A 27,248-nucleotide genomic window follows, 5' to 3' on the forward strand; every position below is an offset into this window, starting at 1 on the left:
CACTGCCACTGCTGCTGCTCTCAGTGCTGTGTGTGCTGTACATTCTTCTGCCAAGGGGACTTCAATGACTCAACAGCGTCCTCTGCTGACCATGTGTTCATTACAGCCTGTAAAAGAGAATCCAATGCACATCCCACCTCACTGAGGCCAGATGCAGGACAGCAAAAGCGTGCCTATCAAGGTGAGAATAGTCAAAAGAAGAAGACTGAAGTGGACCAGCTTACTTTCTGTCATGATGATTTCACATATCCGTCATTGGGCATTACACATTCTCAAAACAGTTTAAGGTGCAGAGACTTGTGAAAGGAGAAGAGATTGGAGAGAGGCCTGTTAGGCCTACATATTGTATATTATATGGGCTTTAGATAGGCCTGTTATATATAGCATGCATTTTTTTACATACCTTATTACATGTAGGTATATATACACATGCTTTATACACAATTAAAAATGCAGGTAGATGATTTGGCCAACAATTGAGAGGCCCACCCATGTTCCTTTTGAATAATTTTATCCGTTTATTTGTTTTAAGGCAAGCTTCTTCTCAAAAGGTTTCAAAGTCTTTAGCATAAACGAGTGAAAGCCCCAAGACAAATCTCCCTCTAAGCATGTTTTGACACATGTCATAAAACTGAAGCAATTAGAACATTCACTGCCAGCAACACTGTCAACTTATGATGATATAATTTTCCTTTTTTTGTCTCATTCCCAGGTTTTTTTTTCTTCTTCAATGAAACCCGTTAATTGGTATGTTGTGTGTGAGCGACAGTGGGGAGATGGAGGGTTGTGTGTGTGTGTGTGTGTGTGTGTGTGTGTGTGTGTGTGTGTGTGTGTGTGTGTGTGTGTGTGTGTGTGTGTGTGTCTGTCTGTGTCTGTGTCTGTGTCTGTGTCTGTGTGTGTGTGTGTGTGTTTGTTGGGGGGGTGTTTTTCTCTGCATAGTTGATTGACAGGTCAGGAGCTGGCATTGAGTGCCGCAGAGGGAGACAAGGTAAACGTCAGGTAAACATCTGCTGTTTTTTCTGGTGGCAACCCCACCATCACCAAGAGCACCACCAACAACAACAACAACACCACCACCACCAAATCCAAGAGTAGCAGTAGCACCATACCACCACAACCACCAACACCACCACCAAAAGCACCACCACGACCAGGAGTAGTAGTAGCGTCACTATCAGCACCACCACCATCACAAACAGCAGCACCACCAACAATACCATAATCATCACAAACATTACTACCACTACCACCAGCACCAAGAACAATAGCACCACTCCCACCACCACCAAAAGTAGCAGTAGCACCACTACCACCACCACCAACAACAACAATATCCCCAACAGCACCACCACCACCACCACCACCACAAACAACACTAACAGCAGCATGGGGGTGACAGAATTGGTTCCCCATTTTATGTGTTGGGGAGGGCAGTCCAAGTTATCAGCAGCCCTGTGTATGCATGCGTGCGTGCAGAGGGGGGTTGATGTGTGTGGGTGTGTGGGGGACTAACTAACTAGGCAGCGGGTGAGTTGGCTTGAGGAGAGGGCAGTGGAGGAGTGATTGAGAGATCGCCACAGCTAGAGCCTCATCAACGCCGCTACAACACGAAGCTGGTGGGCAGCAGCCTAATGTGGTGTGGTGTGTGCAGGGTCTCTGACAGCTTTACCTGGGCCCGGGACAAAGTCATCTGAAAGGGCCCCCTCACCCAATACATGAAATGTAATGACAACCAAATTCTGGGAGCCCCTTCTTTCAGGGCACTGGACAAATGACCCCTTTGTCCCCCCATGTCAGCTTCCCTGGGTGTGTGTTTGTGTGCTGAAGTGCATGGGTACCTGTGTACGAAGGGGCTGGTGTGTTTATCAGTGTGTGTGTGTGTGTGTGTGTGTGATTACCAGGCTGAGAGCACCACCACTAGCAGTAGGAGCAGCAACAGAGCTGACAGAAGCTGAGGAAGCACAGTGGAAATGAACTTAGCGTCTAACAAAAGGGACGTCGCAGAGCATTCAGTGGAGGGTTTTTTGTGGTACTACTGGTACATAGTGCTGCACATGTTACAGTGTAAATCCTTCACTTGGAGAGTAGCACCAACTAGATGAGTGTTAAATCTGTGTCCAGGGCTGGACTGTCCATCTGGCATAGCGAGCATTTCCCGGTGGGCGTATATATGTGTCTGTGTGTGTGTGTGTGTGTGCGTGTGTGTTTGTGTGTGTGTGTGTTTGTGTGTGTGTATATATATATATATTTTATCTTATGCTCTTAGCAGTCATGGGTGAGCAGTTAGGGCGTCAGACTTGCATCCCAGAGGTTGCCGGTTCGACTCCCGACCCGCCAGGTTGGTGTGGGGAGTAATCAACCAGTGCTCTCCCCCATCCTCCTCCATGACTGAGGTACCCTGAGCATGGTACCGTCCCACCGCACTGCTTCCCATGGGGCGCCACTGAGGGCTGCCCCCTTGCACGGGTGAGGCATAAATGCAATTTCGTTGTGAGCAGTGTGCAGTGTTCACTTGTGTGCTGTGGAGTGCTGTGTCACAATGACAATGGGAGTTGGAGTTTCCCAATGGGCTTTCACTAATTTCAGAAAATAGGGGCCCACGAGGGTGCGGGCCCCACCAGTGAGTCAGTTCTGCACCGCTTATTATGAGGTGCCCCTTTGAGCTAAAAGTGCCCAGGCCGTATTTCTCCCCCAGTCCAGCTCTGTCTGTGTCCCTTAGTGTTAAATTAATCCCCACTAGAGACTGTACTGTGTGTAGGCTACCACCATGTTCCCTCTTTCTCTCTCTTTGCCAGTATTCCAGCTGGCACAATAATAAACATATTCACTGTAATTTGACAACAGGGGGGGGCTGGAGAGAGAAAGAGCATGGGGGGAAAAAAACACATCTTGGCAGCAAATTTAAGTCTTGGAGGCACCAAAGGCATGGTGTGGGACTGGATGTGGAAGTCTGCTCCCCCCTCTCATATTGAAACATTCAGTATTTTTGTCTAAGCACAAGTGAATTGTAGAGTTCATATGCAAAAGTATCTTAAATGCAAATTCAAGAATACATGTATAATTGCTAAGAAAAAAAAGAAAAATGTTTTAAATCAGATGAAGGAAAAGGAAAGTTGACAGAATATCCAAGTGTATTTGTTCCTACAAATTATCACTTTCATTCATGATTTTATTTACACCTACAAAATATACAGTAGGGCATATATTACTGTACACTTTACATAATGTGTTGCCAACAACGAATATGTTTGAATAATCTACCTATGTTTTTTTAAGTGAAATACAGTAACTACACATTTTATTCTCATTTAATCAGCTAATCATGCCACAAGAGTGTCTGTAAGAGGGATTTTTTTCCCCGTGTCATATGCAGGTCATATGGAAGGGTCATCCAGAGGTCAGTCAGAGGTGAAAACACTAACTAAACATGTGAATTTGGTGCAGCTTGGTGGAGTCCCGTCCTGTCCCAGACAACCATAAAGGCTGACATTTCCCCAAGTGAATCTCTTTGAAGGCTCACTTAGGTGCCAGAAGCCAGATTGCTACTTCTCTCTCTTTCTCTCTGTGTGTCGTGCCCTAAGGACCTAATAGCCTGTGACAGGACTCAGGAGAGGTCTTTCGGAGGTCAGTGCAGGTTAAACTACTCATCATCTGGACACACAGGTGACTGCGAGGTGACATCAGGTCAGAGCTAAGGCTAGCCTGGCTATCGCCATTTCAAAGCTCTGCGAGCATTAATCTGGTCCTACTTGCATCGTCAACCCATTTCTCCTGAGGAGATGCAAAGCGTATGTCTATTGCAGCACGCGGCAGTCAAACTGTCACACATAAAAACTTCCAACTCCCTCCCTCTCTCGTGATTGGCTAAGGCCAAAACGTCAAATGAATCAAGCATTACAGAGTTTCCTATGGGACATTGGGTTTTATACATGCACTGTATTTTCCTGTTGTAAAATCAAGGGACTCCTCTGATTAATCAGGGAAAATCAAATGCAAGGTCTTTGCAAGAGCTGACCCTGATATATACGTGTATATTAAAAAAATACAAGTCATGGTAAACACAAAAAAGTTCAAAAGTGAAAAAAATCCCTGATGGCTTACTGGTGTTCTGTCATGCAAATACTCTGTGCAATGCCCAGAATATTAGAATATTATTTTCCATTATTAAAATAAATAAGCTGTATTGTGTGATCTAATTTGTATTTATTTCTTCTATTTTTTAAAAAGGGTGATTTTACAGTTTTTCATAATTACTCTTAGAAATGTAATTTTGCCAAAGAAAACTTAAATGGTTACTCTCTTTTTGAAATTGAATGTATGAGTTTAGGCTTGAGGGAAATAAATCTTCAAATACTGTTAATTCACAATTCTAAAATTAATTTGACTTACATGAATAAATATTGAGACGACAGTAAGAACACCACACTAAACTGTTGCTATTTTACTCTACTTTTATTGGTACAAAAAACCCTCTGGTACAGAATAATCTTCCATACAAGACTTTACACATCGGGGATAAACAAAAAACACAGAAGACAAACAAAAAATATATACTATGTTCATATAGTGCCATTTGTTCTTTGCAAACTTCTTGAAAATTTCCATAACCAACCTAGGTAAGCAATTATGCTCTTTGTCCAAAGTTCTTACAATGGTTAAAATGCAACCTCATTAGATTACAGTATCTAAAAGTTAAAAACTTTCTGGGACAGCACAAACCAACAGTGTTCTCAATAGGGCTTTAAAAAAACAGCTTAACTGTTAAAATGGCTAAAATCTGTACGGTACTGTGGATTGGATTTGTGTGGCAAAGTGGTGAATGCGCCACTCTTCTAGTCATGGCATGGTGTGCGCAGACATGCAGATTTTATGCATGTCCAAGTATGAATATGCCTCTTCTCTAGTCGTGTGAAATTGGTGAAGACATTCAGATATTATACATCTCTATGGATGAACACGAAGACATAATGTATTGTATACATTTCTAGGGGCGAAACTGCTTGTCCTGTAGTTGTGTCCTGGGGAAAGGGCGCCCCCTGCAGGCCAAGAGAGATTTCCATTACAGCTGCTTTTGAAGGCTGAGGAGGAGAAGGGTTGAAGAGACTTTCATTACAAGTGCCAGGACTGACAGACAAAACAATACAGATAAATACACATAGAACATTGTGTTAGCTGCCTTTGGTCAGGATGGTTCTATACACACATTTTCAGATTGGAAAAATAAAGAATTCTTGATTAATCAGTGAGGAAAACAGGAATTCTTCATTAATCTGTATTTGTTCAATAATCTAAATAACAAACTAAAAGACAACAGTGACCAAATAAAATTTAAATGTTGGATGTGTGGATTTTCTGTGACTGGGTGGGCAGGATCGCCGCACAATGGATACGGGGAACTGGGTTCAGGTTAATTTCCCCATCCTTATCCGTTTCGCTCTCATGCCGTCCTACCATAATAAAGGCATACAAAGCCCCACAATCTCTCTCTTTTTTTAAAAAAGATTTAATTTTTGGTCCTTTAAGACTCCATTGATGACAGGACAGTGCGAGAGGTGGACAGGAAGTGAACGGGGAGAGAGACGGGGAGGGGTCGGCAAATGACCCGGGCCGGGAATCGAACCCGGGTCGGCCGCACGGCAGACGAGCGCCCCACCGGTTGGCCACGGCAGGGCAGCCCTACAATCTCCTAATAAATGCAGGATGTAGGACATTATTGAAGACACGCACCTCTCCAGGTATTGCTTGACGTTGCCGTGTCCAAAGTGCTTGGCCATGTGGGTGAGGTTGCCAGTGGCACAGCGGCCCTCTCTCTTGCGGCAGATGCTGCAGTTACACAGGCCTCGGCAGATAGGACACTCCCACTCCTACAAGGAAACAGGACGGGGAACAGGGTTATAGAGGAGGTCAGGTCAGTCATACCACAGATTCTCTAAGTCCAGATACGCCACTGGTTGGTTTTGTAAATATGGAGATTATTGGATGACCCAGAACTGATATTGTTGCTGTCACTGTTTGCTGTTATCTTTGTAAAAGTTGACTTAGGGGTCATTCCCCCCATGCCATGTGGTGGCTCAAACCACTGGGGTGGGGTGTCACTGGCCCTTGCAAGACAAAGGACACCTTTGGGGTGGGGGGTTGCCGTATATAAGCTCACCTCAGAAATTCCTCTGGGAGTCTCTTTCCATCTCTAAAGGGGCTCCAATCTCTGTCTTTCTCTCCCTCTCTCCCCCTCTCTCTCTCTCTGTCTATCTATCTTGGGTAAACTGTATTTAATTTCACTGTACCCTATGTAACCTACAGTAACCTTGAGTTAAATGTAATGTTACCTTGCAGTTGATAATTAAATTGTCATATAACTTTCATTCATTTGCATCTCCTCATCTGTATCATGCCATTTGCCTTTCCTGTGTCTTAAGTTAAGTTAACACTGCTTCTGTTTCAAATGCCCACTCCTTTCCGTCGTTGGTTAGGAATAAAGTGGAGGGAAAAGTTATTTTATACTTTTACAGTGGTGCGCCCGACGTGATCTGGATGCGCAAAAATTTGGAGTCAGATTAACGAAAAACAATTCTGCATCGGGACGTGTGAACAAATCTGAGGGTTGGTGAGTAGGAATCTAACTTATTTCAAGTACATTGGCAAAGTGTTACAATCTCACCAGCAAATTCAGAAAGTTCAGCTATCCTTCCCATGCAGAATGGATAAACATTTGGGCAGAAGTAAACTTCTGGACGCAGTGAAGTGCACTTTGGCTGATACATTAGATAAGCTGGCTACCAAACGCATTACGGTAGAATCTAAGGAGGAAGATATATATCATTACTGGTTGTTTTATGGCATGCGTAAGACAAAAGCAAAGCAACGCAAATATTCTGAAGGCATTATGCATATACTGTATGAGAAGCAGCAGAAAGTGATTGAAGAACAAAATGAGAAAATTGAACGGCTAAATGATTTCCTTGGAACTGTTGTGAAAAATATGGAACCCATAAATTGGAAAATGAGTCGTGAATGCAAAGATGCCGCTGGCACATCTGCCCGCGCGCCATGTGATGCCGAGACAAAAGCTGTGGTTAGCGACGCCTCTCTAAAAGAGCGCAGTGTGGCTGCTCTCCGATGCCTTGCAAGGTCGAGCAAACAAAGGCCCAAAAAGAAGCGCACTAGGCGAAAAGTAAGCGATCACAGCAAATGTTGTAAATCCTGCAACAAAGCAGGACATGACGCGAAAAAATGTTGGCAACTTGGACTCGGCCATCCTCCGCCATACTTTCTCAAGCGTCGCGCATCACTCGAGACTGATAATGATCAAAGCAGCTCGTGTGACTCGCCGACCTTCGAAAGATATCGCGCAGGACCGCCGCCACCTCCAAGAAGGAGAAAATCCACAAATGTTCACGACATGCCTATGATTTTCAGACCGTTGCTCCACTATGCGTATGATGGATGATTTGTGTATTTCTCCCAGTATGAACAGTATTCACACAGGTTTTGACCAGATGTGTTCACGCCATCTTAAGAGTTTATTTCGAAGTGAGATGCCCACGGATCAGCGCAATTAAACGCAGACAAAGTCACAACGCAGCGGTGTGGTAAGAAGACACGTTTGCTTGCTAATGAGCATAGATTTCTCATAGCCATGTAATGCATTACTGTGTCCCCACCGCGTGGCTTTAGTAAATTGCGCACGGGGCATTTTCACGTTTTAAAAGTTATCACCTTGGCGGTTTACCTCGCCACCTTCAAGAAATTATTCACAATGCCTGTTATATTCATACTGCACATGTGAAAGTTGAAAGGTTATATAATATGTCTTAGCTGTTGTGTGTGCTTATAAAGCCATAGACAGGCTGTTTGCAGGTTGGAACCGTTTAGGCTCGTCTAAAAGGCCGTCCTTCTTTGCATAGGCTTAGAGCAGTAGACTTTATGTTGTGCTGGCTCGTTAGTTGTGTGCATCGGATAGCTGTTTGAAGACTAGAGCTGTTTATGTGTGAAACCGCAAAGGCCTTGCTTTTAGTATTATTACCTACAACCAAATATTGTGTGGAAGAATATTTACCTGATTATGTGTCCTAACTAAAAGTTATCTATTTGAGGTTGCAAATGAACTGGTGCCATTATGTAAGTAGCAAGGCTGCAAAGTACAGTCAAAGTCTACAATTAGGGAAAATGTGAAGCCCTGCCCTGTAGCCTGCCCTGAGCAAAAAAAAGGCCTGAGGCAAAGAAGCATTAATAAAATGGCCTCAGTTAGCAACAAGTGAGATAACACTCATAGGACACACTACTGTTCATTTCTTCTCTGACAATAATGTAAACACCAATGTGATGCTAAATATGTGAATATATTCTTTAACAGACCAGAAGACTGGTTAGCTGGGATGAAATTACAAGTGTAATGTATTTTAACTGTTTCAATGAAAACCTCTGATGCAGCTGGTTACCTTCCAAGCCATATGCTGTGTCAGTCAGTCAATCATTCTGTATGCAAATGCCTAAACTCTGAAAAGACTGATAAGATAAGAAGACTGCCAGAATTCGACACCCCTCCATGATAAAGGATGCCTGCTGTGACGGACCCCTCAAGAAAGAACCTTTAGTCACTAGTAGCCACACAGAGATACTGATATATTTTACATTCATCAGTGCCCTGTGTGAAACAGTACCAGGTTCCACCAGCCATCAACATTATCATCTCCAGCCATCCATTGTTTTGTGATTCAATGCGATTTTGACATATCTCATTGTATCAAAGGGTCAACTGTAAATATGGAAATTGTTGGATGACCCAGAACTGATATTGTTGTTGTTACTGTTGCTGTTATCTGGTAAAAGTTGACTTTAGGGGTCATTCCCCCCATGCCATGTGGTGGCTCAAACCACTGGGGTGGGGTGTCACTGGCCCTTGCAAGACAAAGGACACCTTTGGGGTGGGGGGTTGCCGTATATAAGCTCACCTCAGAAATTCCTCTGGGAGTCTCTTTCCATCTCTAAAGGGGCTCCAATCTCTGTCTTTCTCTCCCTCTCTCTTTCTCTCTCTCTGTCTGTCTGTCTATCATGGGTAAACTGTATTTAATTTCACTGTACCCTATGTAACCTACAGTAACCTTGAGTTAAATGTAATGTTACCTTGCAGTTGATAATTAAATTGTCATAGAACTTTCATTCATTTGCATCTCCTCATCTGTATCATGCCATTTGCCTTTCCTGTGTCTTAAGTCAAGTTAACACTGCTTCTGTTTCAAATGCCCACTCCTTTCCGTCGTTGGTTAGGAATAAAGTGGAGGGAAAAGTTATTTTATACTTTTACAGTTTCACGGTGTATTTCCAGTTTCCGAAACGAGGCAGGTTTGTGTTAGTTCTATGGCAGATTTAGAGCTGTAGGGGCAGTTCCACCCTTATCCACGTGGCGGCCCGGAGACTAGAATGAATGGAGTCCTATGGAGCAAAACCCCTCATGGTGCCTTTATCGCAGTATATGATTTTTTCTTGTGTAATTCGGATGTTGCTTTCGAAAGACTATATATAGAAAATACCCACGGCTGAGTTTTAGAACTTTTGAGCCATGCATATGCTTAAAAAAGTGATTTTAAGTGTCTATGACGTCACATGCTTAGCAAAATGCTAGTGAGTAGTGAGCAACAAAAACGCCTCCTGTAACAAATCAAACGGACATATGTCCTTTTTTATTAAACTGTTGAGTGAAACCCTTATTGAAGTCTCCAGAACGACATTCAAATCTGACCTTTGTTGATGAGACCTGGGTGAAAATTAAGATTTTCAGCATCTAGCTCCATTGGGTCCCATTCATTCTGGTCTCCGATGAGCGACTAGTGGAGAACTCATTGGAACTGAAGCCAAAAACCATAGAACTAATACAAACAACTGGTACAATGGAGCTTAATAGCGAGTGGCAAGGCTGTTCTATAAGGGCTGTGTTTACACTGTCTAGATCAGTGGTTCTCAACCTTTTTTGAACAAACGCCCCCCTAGACCTCATCCTAAGCCTCCCAACGCCCCTTGACCCCATCATAAGCCTGACAACGCCCCCTTACTATTAAAAAAATCAAATGGACTAATGCCCCCCAATGGCAACTAAGCACCGCCCCCTCTCAGGGTTATACTTCTCAACGTCCCCTCTAGAGCTCCCCAACGCCCCCTGAGGGGTGGTACAGGCCCTGTTGAGAAACACTGGTCTAGATCATACTGTGTAGACCCATGGCTCAACCTTATCTACCAAACGTCCCACCTGACCCCATTGTAAGCCTGCCAGTGTGGGTCTCCATGTCGTCCTTCAGAATGAGTGCACAAGCAAACATGGGAAGATGGTCCACCAGACACCAAATGTGCATATGCACTGTACATAACACACACACACAACAGTGAGACACATTACCATACACAGTTTTGTAGTACACACACACACACACACACACACACACACACACACACACACACGCACACCACTAGGAGGAGCAAGGCATGCTTACGGGATCCAGGAGTGCTTGGCGGACGTCTTCTCCGTAGCGATTCCTGAGACAGGGTCCACAGAACTGCCCCTTGACCCCTGCACAGCGGTCGCTGCGGCACGCCGTCTTGGTGTCCAGGGTCTTCTGCCGGCACTGGTGGCATGTGCTGCCCTGTGGAGGACAAGGCAGGACAGGGGTTGGTTTATTAGGACACTATTTAGTGTTACTTGTGTTTATTTACAATGTCAGTTCAATGTGCTTTACCAAACAAACAAAACAGCACACACATGATATACTAAGAACAAAACAGTAGGACCATTTCAAATGTTGAAAATAGAGCAAGTTTGATGATTGGTTGAAAGGAGGCATCTGTGTGGACATTCAGTCTCAAGTCACCATACATTCTCTTTATTGATGATTATGTGGCTAGAGCCACATAGAGCTTTAAAGTCCCGCCCCTTAGTTCCGCATTTCACGGGACCTAAGCGGACCATCTAACAACATGGTAGTGAGGAAATATCTTCCGATTTCAGTCATTACATGCGCTGGGCTACAAATATGCTGTTTAAGAGGCTAGATAAAGATTATTCATGCTGAAGTATCAATGTTTTGTTCCGTCTGCATGAAAAATGTGAAGAAACACAGCTTTCTAAAAAGTTTAGGGGTTCGTACGAAAAAATAAACAAAAATATCAGAAACAACATATTTGGAGCTCGTGGCACAACTCGAAGGGGATCGAAATATCATTTTAATGCCGCCATTGGATTACATGCTACGATTTTCGGCTAAAAACGCCGTTGAGGTCCCATGAAATCGGGGGAAGTGACGTCACTTTCAAGCTCTATACCGGCATTTCTTCAAATAATAGCCAGGGCTACTATTAACAAGACATTACTTTAGACCAGGCTTAAAATAGGGGCAGGCTACAACTTGAAGGAGTCTTTCAATAAACAAAAAAGGCTTTTATTTAGTTTTAGCTTTGATTTAGATCAGGCTAAAGAGGCAGGCTACTATTAGAGGCCGGGGTATAGATCGAGGAATTGCGGTACGTACGTTCTCTTTGTCGAGGATTTTGTCGCAAGGGCGGTCGGCCACATTGTCCAGGTCGTCCTGAGTGACATCCTCCACAGGCAGGAAGGAGTTGTTCTTTTTGGAGCGCTTCTGATCAGTGGACCTCTTACCACGAGACTTAGAAGCCACCTTCAACAGAAAAGGAAAATAAGAATTACACATAGTCTTTTGTCTGTTTTTGTTTTTATTCAGCTTTGAAGTCAAACATTCATTCACCACCGAGTATGAGACCTAGGCACTGGGTTGCTTGATTGAAAATGGGCAGTCCTCAAAAATGTATGAACAGTTGTTGAAAAACAAAAAAAAACATGTCATAAATAATGCCTAAAACTTAAGACTCTGACCAATTCTTCTGCATTAAAAAAAACTATTTCACTCCCCACAGATGTCTGTGTGTTTCTGTATGTGTGTGTGTGTGTGTGTGTGTGTGTGTGTGTGTGTGTGTGTGTGTGTGTGTGTGTGTGTGTGTGTGTGTGTGTGTGTGTGTGTGTGTGTGTGTGTGTCTGTGTGTCATCATCTCTCACCTCCAGCAGTTTCTGCAGGTCTACCTTCTTGACTGAGAACTCGCGCTCCAGAGGAGGGAGCTTCTCCTCCACGCCAAAGTGCTCTCGGGGACGAGCCTTACGGGACGGGTTACGCCTCTCGCTATCCGGCACCACCGCCGACGCACGCTTCTTAGGACTCTTCTTCTTTTTCTGAAACACACACATACGTACACACACAATCAGTTAACAGATAGAGAAATTCATCTGTTCAAATGCCATAGGCTAGTCTTTTAAAGTCAATTTGGACAAAACTGGTGGGAATAGTGTTGAAAAATACCTCAATAAAAAAGTATTCTGCAACATTACAACAGTATTGCCCCCCCATTATATTCCATGGATTCATGCATGCATTGATGTGTTGATATTGTCATCATTCATCCTTGTGTGTATTTTATACTATAATGTATACAGAAGTGAACGGCTTTGTGTAATGGTCTTTATTCTTATGTATTTTCGCTTGAACTGTGTAAACACTGGAAATTACTAAGGCAGTGTGTAATGTGTGTTACAAATTATGATTGAAAATTAAGAACACCTTGCCTTTGAACATTCTGATGTACAACTACACTAGTTTCATAGCCTCACATAGGACCTGAGCAACAACATTATGGTCTTCAACAGAACTGTGGAGGGGAGAGAGAACAACTTACAGGGGTGGGCACTGGAGAAATCTGTTCAACAGTCTCCAAGTCAGCAAAGAGTTTGGCAAGCTGGGATTGAGGGCAAAAACAAAGAATTTTAGTGATGAAATTATAAACTACAGGGCATCTCAACATCTCTAACTCTGCAATTCCAAAGTTTCATAAGGGAGTTAAAATAAGAAAAGAAAACGTAATGAACGCGAACAGTGTTTGTGTCAGTTGGACAACCTTATATCACAGGGTCTGCATCAAATATGTGTGTGTGTGTGTGTGTGTGTACTTCCATCGTATGTGTTTTGGTGCACCGTTATCAACTTCCCAACAGGGGCTATGGTGCCTCTGACTTTTTTTTTTTTTAAACAATGCTCACAAATCTAAAAACTAAAAACTAACACTGTGACAGTTTGTAGTAAATCAAGAGTGGCACAGGACCAATTTAATACCCTTGGTTTGAAAATCAGGGGGAAGCTGTAGAATACAGAATGGAAGGAAACTGCAACAATGAAGTGCACATTCTTAAAGTTAATTTATTACTTGTCTGTGAATGTATATACTGTGTATTGTGTGTGTTCATGCAAGTGTTCGCAATTGTTTTGTTCTATAGATTCTATGCAGTGGAGAGGGACAATGAGTATTTCACCACCGCAATACATGTTCACCTCAAGTTTGTATAAAAAGGTAGAACTTACCATGGCTTTGTTCTCTTGGATGTTCTTGGCCCTTTTATTCAGCGCTTGAGTAGAAAGCTCATCCTGCTCCTCCTCCTCCTCTCCATCCTCCCTTTCTGGCTCTCTGTTTTCCTCCTCTCCATCCTCCTCTTTCACCTGTTTTTTCACACCTCCTCTGCCCCGCTTGGCCGCGATTGCTACAGGTATGGGCTCTTGCCCTGTGCGGAGTGCGTCAGCCAATGTGACAACAGGCTTCCTGGGTGACTGGGTCTTTCTCCTCGTCCGTGTCTGTCCCCGTGTGACCACGTCCTCGTCTTCCCTGGTCTTCTTCGCTGGGGCACGTTTGTTGTTCTTGGGTTCGTTGTCTTCCCTGGTCTTCTTCGCTGGGGCACGTTTGTTGTTCTTGGGTTCGTTGTCTTCCCTGGTCTTCTTCGCTGGGGCACGCTTGTTGCTCTTGGGCTCAGGCTTGGCCGCGGCGGCCTGCGTCTTCGCCTTCTTCGTGGGTGGTGAGCTGGAGCTGGGGGTCGAGCTCTTCTTGATGGGGAAGCGGAAAGCCACACAGAGCCCGGAGCTCCGCCGCCGTGGTGGTGGCGCAGGACGTTCCCCGTCCGAGTCGAAGCCTGTGTCCACATCGCTGTCCTCCACCTCCGATTCTACCGACTGCTCAGCAGAAAACAGAAACAACAGCTCAGACAACAGAAAACAAACAGCTCAAATGTCAACAGCAGCTCCAATGACAGAAACAACAGCTCAGACAACATCAACAACAACTCAGAAGACATAAACAACAGCTTGAAAAAGATAAACAATCCAGACAGCATACAGTAACAACAACCTGGACAACAGAAACTGTGGCCAACTTTTTGGCAAGCACCTTGCACACTTTAACAATGCAAATGCCTGTCCTGCCAACTAAATTGTAAATCCCCATGAAGCCAGGTGCACTAATAGGCCAATTGTCCATGTAATTATAATACTACTACAATACATTTAAACCAAATACATGTAAGTGCACTATAATAGTCAATCCTCCCAGCCCTGATTTTAATGAGACAGGTAGAGCAACACTCAGTTAAGTCACCCCTCATAGAAGGATTGACACCTCTGAGATTATCTGGAATCATTGACCTGTATCATTGTCTGGAATTAGCCTGGGAACTCCCATACTGCCTTTAGTTCTACACAATCGTTTCGATCTGAAAGACAGTATGGCGAGGATGACTCATAACGTACAAGATCATGGGATCTGTGTCATAATGGCCAAGCATTCCGACCTTAACAGTTTCTCTGCCCAATCAGAGAGCAGGGCAGTGTGTCATAATAGCTAAGTATTCCGGCCCCATACGGAATTTACAATAGGCAACTCCCCAGACCTAATCTCACTTGTGATTAGGTCTGGTGTTAACCAGGCAAGTCTGGAATAGGAGAATACTCAGAATGTCCATAACAGGGCTCACTGCACCCTAGTCGACTTTGATTTACTGCATGTTTCTTCTGGTGAACAATGCTGCCACTTCATCAAGTTTTTTGACAGTGAAGCACTTTCTTAATCAGAATAAACAATAAAAGTTGGCAGTGTGCTGTGATTCACCCCGTTTTTATTGCTTCCGACTGCATATCACCAGCACCTACACACTGGCTGTGCATAGGGATTCTATATTTCGAGTCTTTCAGAAATACACCAGCAAAGCACAGTGTGCTGAATGACACAGCTTGGCTTACAGTAAGAAATACAATAGATAGGGTAGAGCCATGGTGAACGGTCAGTCGGTGGTCTTCATACCTTGGCCCTCTTTCTCCCCCTCTGTGGCGTCTTGTCTGTGGATGGGAACCCCTCAAACTCCTCCTCACTCTCTGTGTCCATGAAGATGTGGACAAGCTCATCTGTGACGAACTTAGAGGGAAAACAAAGATCCTACAAGCAGGATAGGATAGGATGAGAAGTGAACGTTTAACGTTTCGCAAAATAATAACTATAAAATGTTTACCTGACAATGTTGCAGCATGAAAGTACAGTCAACTGAGCTAAATTAAGCTGACAGAATGTCAGTAACGTATTATTTTGTGGAGCCACTTGTTACTACAATGTGTGGTTCAATCATGTTACAATAGGAAGGGGGTGTGTCAACTGATGTCGAAATTTAAATAAACTTTATTATAATACACAGAAAACGCATGATTGCAATAAAGATCTAACTAAACAAAAGGAAATAATGTCAAGAGATCCGCAGAGCACCACTTGGTGTCCTGAGGGCAAACAGGCCAGGTTAGGCCGATGAGGTGATTCACTTACAGCCTTTCCGGAGTCCTCAGACTGCAGGCTATCCCGACTTTCCTCCTCTGTGTGGTGGTTTACAATGGTCATTCTTTCCCTGTCATTCTTCCTCTTACGTTTGTCCACTACAGCAACTTTCTGAAAAGCATGCAGAGAATCACTTTTAACACTATTCGACTAAAAAATCAACACATGTTGTCAAGCCAAAAAATTGCTGCAAGGCTGCTGGATGGCAGTGACCAAGTCAGGGCATTAAGGAAAAACTCGGAACAACATTAATGTATTAAACATATAACTTATTAGAAGGCTGCAAAATCTAATGAGCGAGTATGTTAATGTCAGTGCTTTAAACGGCTGTCGTCAAATGGAGACATTTAAAGATCACAGGCTACGACACAGCACGCAGCCTTTCATCAAAGGAAGCGTGAAGTTATTGAGAAGTCTCACGAAAACCGTGTCAAAAACAAGAACACCACCAACACGTTACCTTCCTGTTAATTACGACTTACCTCTTTAGTTTTAGTCTGCGTCCGTGTTTTAGGACGACTTTCTTTAGTTTTAGTTTGCGTTTGTGTTTTAGGACGAGTTCTTAATTTAACCATGTTGAAGCATGCAAGTCAACTCCGCCTCACAAAGAATGAATGGGTATGAAAAAACAATATGGAGGTGAGGACCTATGATGACAGCAAGTAGGGGGATCATTTGCGCTAACCTTTAAAGTAACTTTACCAGTTAAATTGTGTTTGTTTCGTATGTTAACAAGGTTTATATTATTATTAGTTGTACATATTTTATAGGATCTACATTGGTTGTTTTCCGTCTACGCTTACTTTTAACTGTAATTAGTAAAACAGAACACACCCATTTCTGCAGCTGTGTGGAAATGGAACAGTCCACGACACGCTCCCCGAGTTTCGCGCGAAAATGCCTTCCCTGCAGATGTAGGCTACCGAGAGCAAAGAGGCTGGACTGGGGTTATGTAGGCCTATGTTACAGTAAATGGAAGAAGCAAAACAGTGAGCACATATTTAGCGGGAGTAACACTAGTCTAGGCCAGAGCCGTAGAGAAAGAGTTGTCCTGAAGCTGTTGACGGCCGCGGACGAGCATGGCTGCTCTACATCCGGGGTTTCGCCGTCACTTCATTTTGCTCAAAGGGTCCTGTGCAGCAACGGGGACGCCATTGAGTGTCGTTGGCGTGTCGACCACTTCCCAGGTAAGTTGATATAATAGGGAGATTAATCAAAGTTGTCTGTCTTTGTCAGCGTAAGCTATCACAAGTACAGTCTCTGAGGATGTAATTTTGCCAGTTTGGGTAATATAAAATCACAATGGTAATGTGAAAAACCGTTAATCGTGTGGTAATAGCTAGCGTTTTCAACACGGCGCTTCTGGTTCAACTTTGGATTTGACGTGTTCGCAAAACATCGATGCTACCTTTCAATCTATATTTTAAACGATGACATGTCACATATTTTATAAGATACCGTCCTGTTGTCTTCTGTCAATATCCATACAGTCGTTGTGTTTGATTTCAGAGCTATTTGCTTATCGGTCATTTATAAATAGCTAACGTTTCTAAGCTAGCTGGAAGCTAATGTCAACAAGTTAGTTGATGCACGGAGATCTTTATGCTATCTAACTAGATCCAATAATGGACTACGAGGCATTCAAATGCTGATGTTCATGGCTTCAGGTATTACTTAAGTAGAATTTGGGATTTTTGTGTCATTGAGTGTCTACTGTGTCGTGTGTCACTGTCGAGTCGACACAGGCTATCACAAGTACAGTCTCCGAGGATGTCATTTGTTGTTTTTGGGTAGCATACAATGGTGATGTTACCTGCTCATTTCTTGTTAAGCTGACATTAAGCTTACATTACTCGTGTATCTTTTACGATAGCTAGATTCACAATGAACTGCGAGGCATTGAAATGGTGATGTTCATGTTGTCATTTTTCTGTTCGGATCTAGGTTCTAGCAGATTGTTGGTGGAGACCGCTACAGCAGGCTGGTGCAGACTGGTGGTGTTGGTGGGGAACCGCTACAGCCATCGGAAGGATTTGGCAGGAGGTGGAGCCTTCTTTGCTTGACTTTTACTGCCAAGGTAGCTTTTTCCCTTCCCATGGTTCTTCCCTTTCATTATTGATGCATTTACCTGCAATCCTGAGCCTCAACCTGGTGTATTTGGTGATCACTCTCCTCTTGACATCATGGCAGGATGGAAGGTTTGATTTCACAGTCATGGCCTCTTTCCACTAGTTCACTGACTGAGCACTCCATTAGGGCTTCTGATGTCCTGGCCCGGAAAACAGCTGCTCAACGTGCTGCAGTAAAGAGAATACATCCGTAGATGGCTGGTGAAGTGCGCCCTCTCTGTACTCCTTCATCTGCAGCAGTGTGGCGTTGTCCGGTACAGCGTCGTCACTGTTCCTTAAGGCAGGCTTACAGGCCGAACACAAAGAGCCGCCTAGTACACCCTTGATGACGTATCCGGCCAGATGGTATAGCACACAGGACTCCGCTTTTGTGAGTGCATTTGGTGGATGGGTGGCTGGTGGTGGTGGTGTGTTACCAAGTGCTAGAATCCATAGCTGTCATCTGTTGTAATTATTCACTTGGTCATAATGATACCACAGATTCATTGAAAATCACTTCTTTCAATCAGCAGTGACTGGCTGTGAAATATTTAACTGTCCAGATCCAGTTCAACATTTGACTAATATCACTGTTTTTGTCTTTTGTATTCCCATTGAGTTGTGTTACAGGTGGAAATGATTCTGCTCCTACTGCATGAGACTGCTGCTGTTGATGGGGAAGTGCTTTTGCCAGAAATGGCTTAGTTGCAGGTGGTGGCTTTCTTGAGTTGCACTGATAAGGTAACCTAACTAACCTTTTGAGGACCCCTTACAGTAAGTAATATTATATCTGTGTCTAACATTTTGTATTTCCGGTGATTGAGGTCTTTAGCTGCAAAATGTATAGGACTTTGGTCACACTAGTAGGGCCGCGATATATGTGCACAGCAACATAGTTGTCTTTTTTTTTGTTTCTATACGCCATCCCAATGGAATTCAAATGAAAACTACGGTAACAAGAGAATAAAAGTGCCTTTCAAAACATTCAAGGATCAGAGAGAGAAGTAATAATAAAACGAAGACACATTAACACATTTTTAACAAAAATAAAACGGTAGTTAAAAAGTCCTAAGGAATAGGCTAACTGAAACAAATGAGTTTTTAGTCTGCATTTGAACTTGGGTAATAAGTCAGGGGGCAGTGCATTCCAGAGCTGAGGAGCAGAGCAAACTGAAAAAGCTCTATTCCCCATGGTACTGAGATGGGCAGAGGGGACAGAGAGGAGGATGGTCGAGGACCAAACCGAGGTAGCGAGAGGGAATGGCAAGGCAAGATAGTTGCAAGATTGTGAATGGCCTGGAAGGTGTGCAGGACAGGAGTATTTTAAGAAGCACAGGGTATTGAGCACTCAGAGACATAGCCAAGGTAAGAATGGAAGACGCCGAACAACCATTCAACAAGTTAATTGAGTCAAGACTGGGTCAAGAAATACCAGAGGACAGTTTTCAAAAGGTATGGACTAGTGAAAGTGACTGTTGACAGACAGGGTGTCAAGACAATGGTATTTGTGTCGTATTCGTGGGTAAGCGGTTAGGGTGTCAGACTCGTAGCCCAAAGGATGCTGGTTCGACTCCAACCCGCCAGGTTGGTGTGGGGAGTATTTAACCAGTGCTCTCCCCCATCCTCCTCCCTGACTGAGGTACCCTGATCATGGTACCGTCCCGCCACACTGCGCCATTGGGGACTGCCCCCTTGCATGGATGAGGCAGAAATGCAATTTTCTAGTGTGCAGTGTTCACTTGAATTTTGTGGAGTACTGTGTCACAGTGAATTTAAATGTATTACTTTAATAAATGTTAATGACAAGTAGAAATGGGCAGCATAGTTGCAATGCCTAGTCTTGCCACCCTTGTAAGATCAGATAACTAACTTTTAGTGTCTGTTTTCACAGAAATTTGTCTAGCGTGACACTTCTCCACAATCCACATGTAAACAGGCATTTAAAAAAACAATATGGCCATTGGTCTTGTCCTCTAGGTCCTCTAGGCCCAAGCTGTTAGGGCAGCACAGTACAATAAATTAAGTTGCCAAAAAAAACTTAAAATATTCCTCTGTGGTATTAAAAAAAATATGCTTTCCATGTAGATGTGTGCATTCTACTGTTCTCCACTTCTGTGAAGCAATACTATAGGATGAGGGTGAAAATGGTGTTTATATATATATTTTTTCAACAGCAAGACATTCTAAAATTTCTTCCAGAAGGGAGGAACGCTAATTATTGGTTTAGCAAAGGGTCCAGAGCAATATTGTCCGCCATTCTTGCTGTGTGATCCATTTAACTTTCCAATAAATGTCCCTCCAGGGTGTGGCCTACCATTTTGGCACTGTACCTTTAAACAAAGTCTTGGGTAGGCTGTGGCATTCCAACAAATATAAATTGGTTCTAATTGGCCCAAAATGTGCTTAGGAAATATCCCTATGCCATTATATCTCCTGCATGAAACGTTGATGTAAGACAGAGTCCATCTTTTCATGTTGTTATCGACAAAATTCTGTCAATTCCACCTGAGAGTGTAGATGTAGATATCAAGACTCATCAGACTAGGCAACATTTTTTCCGATCTTTTAGTGTCGTTTATGGTGAGCCAGTCGAAATTGTTGCCTCATTTTCCGTTCTTGGCTGACAGGAGTGGCACCAAATGTGTTTTTCTGCTGCTGTAAACCATTTGCCTCAAGATTGTGCTGTGTAATCAGGGATTCTCGTATGCATACCTTTGTTGTATTGAGTGGTTATTTGACTTAATTTTGCCTTTGTATCAGCTCCAACCAGTCTGGCTATTCTCCTCTGCCCATCAACAAGACATTTTTGCCCACAGAATCGCTGCTCACTGTATTCCCCCTTAACCATTGTTTGTTAACCCCAGAGATGGTTATGTGTGAATATCCCAGCAAGATCAGTCTTTTCTGAAATATTCAAATCAATCCCTTTCAGCACCAACAGCCTTGCCATGTATATAAAATAAATCCTCTCTCTTTTTTCTTCTCCTGTCTGCTCCTCTCTGGTCATAGGTTGATGCTTTCAATGCATTGGAAGTTCCAGCATGTTCCAGTGAATTCCAATTCTTCATGCATTATTGATTTCACACACACACACACACACACACACACACACACACACACACACACACGTCTTGTCATGTACACAGACATGCCGTTTTATTCATAGTTATTTTGTTTGGGCTGTTTTATGTTTCTATTTGGAGTATTTTTTTTATTTCAAATAAAAGATTGAACCATTCAAGCACAGGTTGTACAGCTGTGGGTTATTTACTTCATGTTCATTGCATCATGTTCATGTTCATTTGCATCCTGCATTGAGTGGTTTGACAGGTCTGATGATGACCAGCATCATAAAGGCTGAAATTAACAAATGCTATATTACTGTAGGCCTACAACTGGGACATGCTGGGTTTATGTATTTATCTTTTTATGTATTGGAAGTATTTTATCCATTAAAATGTCCTTCTGCTGAATCCAAAACAAATAGACATTATCAAGGGCTACGGACAATTAGCATCTCAATGGTAAGTAATGGAGCTTCCTAGCTAAGATGACGTTTCCCTCCCAAAGTGTAACTGCAATGATATTACCGTATTACGGTACTGACACTTCAATGTTTTTATATGACAATGAAGGCCATAAAATGGCCTACAAAAAACAAAACGAACTCGTTCTTTTGGGGGCGGCATAATCTGATATAATTACCGTTAAAGGACGCTCTCGCTCAATGAAATGTATTGACAGCTCCCGGTGTATAGGACCCTTCTGCGGTGGGCGTAGACTACGCAAACCACGTGACCACTCGTCGGCAAAGATCAAAGGATGCTCCAACTCTTTTCTCTACAGCTCTGGTCTAGGCCCTACCCCAATTATAGAGAGCACACGTTTTCAGAGCAGTTTTAGCCTGTTACTAGGCTATATTAGTCATTCAACTTTTCTGATGTGGAAAAAAAGTGTCAATTTAAAAAGTCTAGGCCTATTTAGACCTATTAGGCCTAAATAATAAAACTCTGAAATTGTCATATTGGCAACTATTAGCCGAACTGATTGGAAAACAGTGCCGCAATCTAATAGCCTAATGATGAACCACAGCAGAAGTCAACATGTTTATAGCAATGTAACAAAGCTCAGAATCAGATAGTTATAGGTGGGACAAGTGAAAAAAAACTCAATAATGGAATAGCCATTGACAGTAAATAGAATATATATTAATTAATATATAATAATAATATATATTATATTAATCATATATACTGTCAATGGGAATAGCCTATTAGGCTACATGTATTTTAACTATAATCTCTTGGTTAAGGGTGGGATGATTTAGTTTGTTCTGGCCAATTGGGAAAAGTTGTAGGCTACAGCAGCCGCTTTCTTTCATTTCATCATAGCGAAGCGGAATTCAGCAGGTGTAAGCAGTAGCCTGGCAAAGGCTCTGGGTGTGCAGATTTAGTCTGTCTGGACCCCTTGCCTTGGCACCTGTGCCTCCCTGGGCCTGGATCCAGTTGACCCTTCCACTAGGCCTACTCCACTCCCAAGTGTGATGGTGTACTGTTAAGAGACCAGCTTAGCGCTGTGATTTGCATCCAACTTGGTGCTGTTGACAACCTAATTGATTGAAGTGTATTTTCTTCTCAAGAGATAGATTAAGCTTAGGTACATAGGTGACAGCGGTAGTCTTGTTTACTTTTCCACTGGGGTTTCAAACTCATAACCTCCCAGTCTCAGTAACCCTTTCTACATCTGAACATCGTCATACAACAGAATACTCTTTACCCTCATGCACTTTATTATGCAGCGTTATGTGCAATTTAACTAGGTCCTATGACTGCTGTTGAGCAAGGCACCTAACCTCACATTGCTGCAGGGACTGTACATTACCCTGTACAAAAAAAAACTAACTGTAAGTCACTTTGAATAAAAGTGTCAGTTAAGTGTAATGTAATGTAATGTAATGTAATGTAATGTAAGTCTGACATTAGTAGGCCTATTCTGACATCAGTCTGCAGTAACCATCAGACATTTAATATATTTAACCTTTCGGGTCACATTAAATGAAATAAACTTGCTGACAACATTCTTTTGAGATGCTGTAAAGAAGAGAGCTGAGCCACCTGGTGAAAATGGGGAGCCATGTCAGGATGCTCTTCATTGACTCAGCCTGTAGCCCAATAATGCACAATGTTCCATCTGAGGCACGCTGCAATAGTCATTGAAAGGTAAATACTACTCTACTATGACATAACACAGGGCCTTTAGAGATGCACTACGACTCGGTCATTGCCATTCTGGTAACAACAAATTTACAACGCTGTGTTATAACAGACATTCTCATCCACAAGATGGCCAATGGGGCTCCCTGGAGCTCCCACCCTCGAACTGCACCATGGATTAAAGACTTTCTGATCGAGCCCAGCACTTGAAGCTGGGTCACCACCTCTCATCTGCAATGCACACTCAACACCAGCTCACCCCAAGGGTGTGCTGAGCCCACTATACTCTACTCACTCTACATGCATGACTGCAGACCCAACCTGACCACCCTGAGAACGTCATTGTGAAATTTTGCAGATGACACAAAGTGGTGGGGTGGGATAATCACAGAAAGGAAACAAGGTGGCCTAGGCCTACAGAGACGAGGTCCTTCGACTCAGCGGGTGGTGTGCCCTTAACAACAACCTGGCGCTGAACATCTCCAAGACTTCCCACGGAACAAAAATCGCTGCCCAGTCCCTGCCCACCTGAGTCCAGAAATAGAATCCGGCTAAATGCTCCCAGACCTCCGTGTGTGTTGAGTGCCTCCAGGGGAATCCAAACACGGAGGTTTGGAAGGAACTAGGCTTGCCCACCTGTACACGAAGAGTGGAGAGTGGAGACCATAGAGGTAGAAAATAACACTAGAGGTGACACGGTAATTTGCGACAGCACTGGGAAATGGCACATGGAGCTTCCCAACTTCCGTAGGTAGTGTAGGCACCTTCAGTCAATGCAAGTCGATGGAGAACAGGCCCACCACTGTCAAAAAATTGACTAAAACTGTGTGAATATGAAGTAACACATTAATCAAAGACCAGATCTGAAATGTCAGGCTAAATATCTACTTAAATCATATGAGTCGATAAAATACATTTAAAAATCAAATTATATATTTTATGAACATAGTTAGCAACACACTTTAACTATTGTCCTTGTATAGTGTGTTGACGGACATTTTCACATGATTAAGCCATTTTTGACAGAGGTGAGACTCCTTCTCCGTTAATTTCCATTTCTCTGATCTACCTACAGATAATGGTCGCTACAGATTGCCGTAAAAAGGGGGGCGGGGTCACCTCTAGTGTTATTTTCTAACTCTATGGTGGAGACCTTCAAATTCCTTGGAGTTCACATCTCTGCTGACCTCTCCTGGACAGACAATACCACTGGTCAAGAAGGCACAGCAGTGACTTCAGGATAGGAGTAACTTGATACAGTCCTGCTGGTGACCTTCTACCAGTCAGCGATAGAGAGCCTGCTGACCTACACAGTGTGGCACTCAAACTGCACAGGTGCTGACAAAAGACAGCAGAGGGTGACCAACACAGCACAAAAGATCTCTGGCTGTCCTCAAACTCCCCTGATCACCATCTACAACTCCCGGAGCCTTGGCAGGGCCAGGAGCATCATTAGGGACTACACACACCCCATCTTCCACCTCTTTTTTTCTTTTTTAAATATTATTATTTATTGTCCTACACAGCAGCGAGCAGTTGCAACATTCATTTCACTGCTGACTGTGCCAGCATGTGACAATTACAAAATCTTAAAACATGAATCTTAAATCTTCAACCTGCTGCCCTCTGGCAGGTGCTATACAGGGCCATACCAGCCAAAACAAAGAGGCTAACAGACCATTTCTTCCCACGGGCTGTCACCATACTCAACCCAAGACTGCACTGAGGAAATGACAAGCTTGCACACCACTGGAAAATGTCACCACCATCATTACTACCACAATGCTGCAAGCAATTGGGCTCACATCAAAGAGTTTTCATATTGCACTGTAAATGTCACAACACTGTCATATTGCACTTGCTTCTAGGTCAGTTAATCTGTCCAGACATCTCTGTGCTGGACTGTTCCATGTACTGTAATTTATCATTCATTTTTGCACTATTATGTCATTGCGGTTTGTACATTATTATGCACATATTTGTGTTATGCCATTACTATAAATTATCTGTTTCACTGCTGTAAACTGTCATACTTGCACCAAGTCAGTTCATCTGTTTTAGCTGCCTACTGAAATTGTCTGTAAATGCCAATGCCAAATGCTTTATCACTTCATGCTGCTCATCACTCAAACCTGATGCTGATATGTGCCTGTGTACAAGTCTTATGTAAAGTTTATGTAGTCAGTAGTTTTATGTTCATTTTATATTAGATTTATTTATCAATTTCATTTATTTAATTTCGCTCGGGATCAATACATTATGTAGGCCCTATTATGTTTTCCATATGTTTAGCAATTTATGGTGAAGCGTTAAATCTCATTGTAGGTCTAATTGTATAATGGCAATGGCTTCCTATTCTATTCTTCAATTCAAAAGCTTTCTATATCCCGAAACTGCTACTTCTGCACCTTCTATTTTTTCATGCACAATCCTGGGTCAGGTACCAGAAAAGAAGAAAGCAGGGACAATGTAGATCAACATGCCAGCTTTCAAGACACAGTATGCTACTGATAAATCATCACCCATGTGTTTGTGCCGTTTATCCTGTTGACAGGGACAGAAGAAGGGATTAGTCCTGGTCCCAAAGGAGAGAGGGAGTGCGGAATATGGGTCCCTGTCAGGAGCTTTTTAAGCATTTTGATGGCAAGATGTAGCTTAAGACTAAGAGCATTGTGTGTAACTGATGTAAGAGCATTGTGGTCAAGTCACAAACAGGTTTCTGTCACAGATTCTCTTCATCATAACATATAAACATGAATAAACAGAAATTATGAAAAGAATGTCCATAGACTTTATAAAGGACAAACTTTTCCCCCAGTCATCCGATCCGTCTCAGCTGGTGATCCAAAATGGCAACAGGCCTAACATTAATAGGAGGATCATATTATTTTTAACCAATCAGAAATGTAATATTGAAAAACACGTGGAGCAGATGTCTTGGACTGCTAAACAGCAGTTTAGGCATCTCTCCCTGTCAGTGAGGTTCCAAAGTTAGTCAGAGACAGCTGAGAGTTCCACAAAGCTTTAACGACGCATGATTGCTCTCGACGAGTAGCCTATCTTTCGCCCACAAATAATGGCATGTCTTTTGTCGTTCTTTTTCATTTTCTGCTCAATTGGCACCTACCAGGCTGCGTTTCCAGCATTGTCAGCGGAACACCTGCAAGTGAAGCGAGGCATCGGATTGTCCTCCCCAGGAAAAGACAGCGCGCTTCCCCTCCGCCAATGCTGCTTTACTCGCAGCCGCTCTCACAGCCTTCATTAACGCGCGCAGCTAACGACTCGTTCGATGACAGCGAAATGATACGGTAGCACCGTATGGTCTTGCGAGGGAGAAGAGGAAATAACAGCGTCCCGTAGCCGCACATCCTTGCGCGCGCCCGCCCGCGCACAGCCACGCATCCTCACAGCAGGTAGCCCTGTCACAAAGCGCGCGCAGTTTAACGGAAATTACAAGCAGCTGTTTAAGCTTTGTTTTGCCATCTTTTATGTCATCTGTTGAAGAAGCAAAGAACGCACTAAATACACTCTGGAAATAACCTCCTCTTTAAATGATCTGGCAGAAAGCGGTGTCGTGATTGCCAGAGGCATGGGCTCGTGCGCCAAAGGTCAGTGAGTAGATAACTTTCCAGTCAGCTCGCGCAGGCTATATGCGCGCAAGTAGGCCCATAAATGCAACACATGTTGAATTGTGTAAAATATGTTGAATTAACTTGACCACTAAAGCGTCATGTATAGGCACGGCCACTGAATGCTGTTACCACTGTTACCACTGTAGTTCTAACAGTCTGACAGATCAAACCTCGAGCCAAACGCAGGTGCAAGAAATTAAGCTTTCTGGGAAAAATCTTTGGAACCGCAAAACACCCAATTAGCTACCCCCATCTCAACACGACACTGGCTTGCCTCCAAGTCTTTGCACATGTGCCCGAATAAATCAAGACAGGGCCTGCCACAAAAAAGCAATGGTGTAAACAAGTCTACCCTACTCTAGTTTGCATTTTTGTTTTAAAAGGATTGAGTTCCACCTCCATTGTCTTCATCAGATATTGCAGTTCAGACTATGTTCATAATGAGATGGTGAGGAGCTATAACAGAGGAGGAAGAAGACGCGCTTCTTGCGGCGAGGCTGAACGTTCCTTAATTCCAAGGCAATGCCGCCATCTACAGGTCAATTTATAAGAAAGTTTTGGTCAGGTTTCAGACATTTAATTCACCAGCACTGAGAAACAAAATA

General features: G+C 43.2%; 1 protein-coding gene and 1 long non-coding RNA gene across 3 annotated transcripts; one reads left to right on the plus strand and one right to left on the minus strand.

Annotated features, from left to right (window-relative positions):
• Nucleotides 1-4,437: 4,437 nt before the first annotated feature.
• On the minus strand, nt 4,438-26,196 carry cdca7b (cell division cycle associated 7b). 2 transcript variants are annotated; one of them, XM_063184850.1, is made up of 10 exons: nt 26,139-26,196; nt 15,682-15,797; nt 15,172-15,303; nt 13,410-14,048; nt 12,730-12,789; nt 12,059-12,229; nt 11,517-11,663; nt 10,485-10,634; nt 5,728-5,864; nt 4,438-5,078 (listed from the first exon to the last, which is right to left on the minus strand). In XM_063184850.1, exons 1-10 carry the CDS (start codon nt 26,155-26,157, stop codon nt 5,060-5,062), a joined length of 1,590 nt encoding a protein of 529 aa, XP_063040920.1. In that variant the 5' UTR covers nt 26,158-26,196; the 3' UTR covers nt 4,438-5,059. The 2 variants fall into 2 exon arrangements, with proteins under 2 accessions (XP_063040920.1, XP_063040919.1); XM_063184849.1 differs by lacking the exon at nt 26,139-26,196 and adding an exon at nt 16,173-16,285 and having other exon boundaries at nt 15,682-15,801.
• On the plus strand, nt 17,981-20,973 carry LOC134435807 (uncharacterized). The gene is made up of 3 exons (XR_010032099.1): nt 17,981-18,189; nt 18,429-18,539; nt 20,808-20,973. It is a non-coding gene; the product is annotated as an uncharacterized LOC134435807 (long non-coding RNA).
• Nucleotides 26,197-27,248: the final 1,052 nt, after the last annotated feature.

This window comes from Engraulis encrasicolus, chromosome 20 (assembly GCF_034702125.1).
Source record: "Engraulis encrasicolus isolate BLACKSEA-1 chromosome 20, IST_EnEncr_1.0, whole genome shotgun sequence".
NCBI lineage: Eukaryota > Metazoa > Chordata > Actinopteri > Clupeiformes > Engraulidae > Engraulis > Engraulis encrasicolus.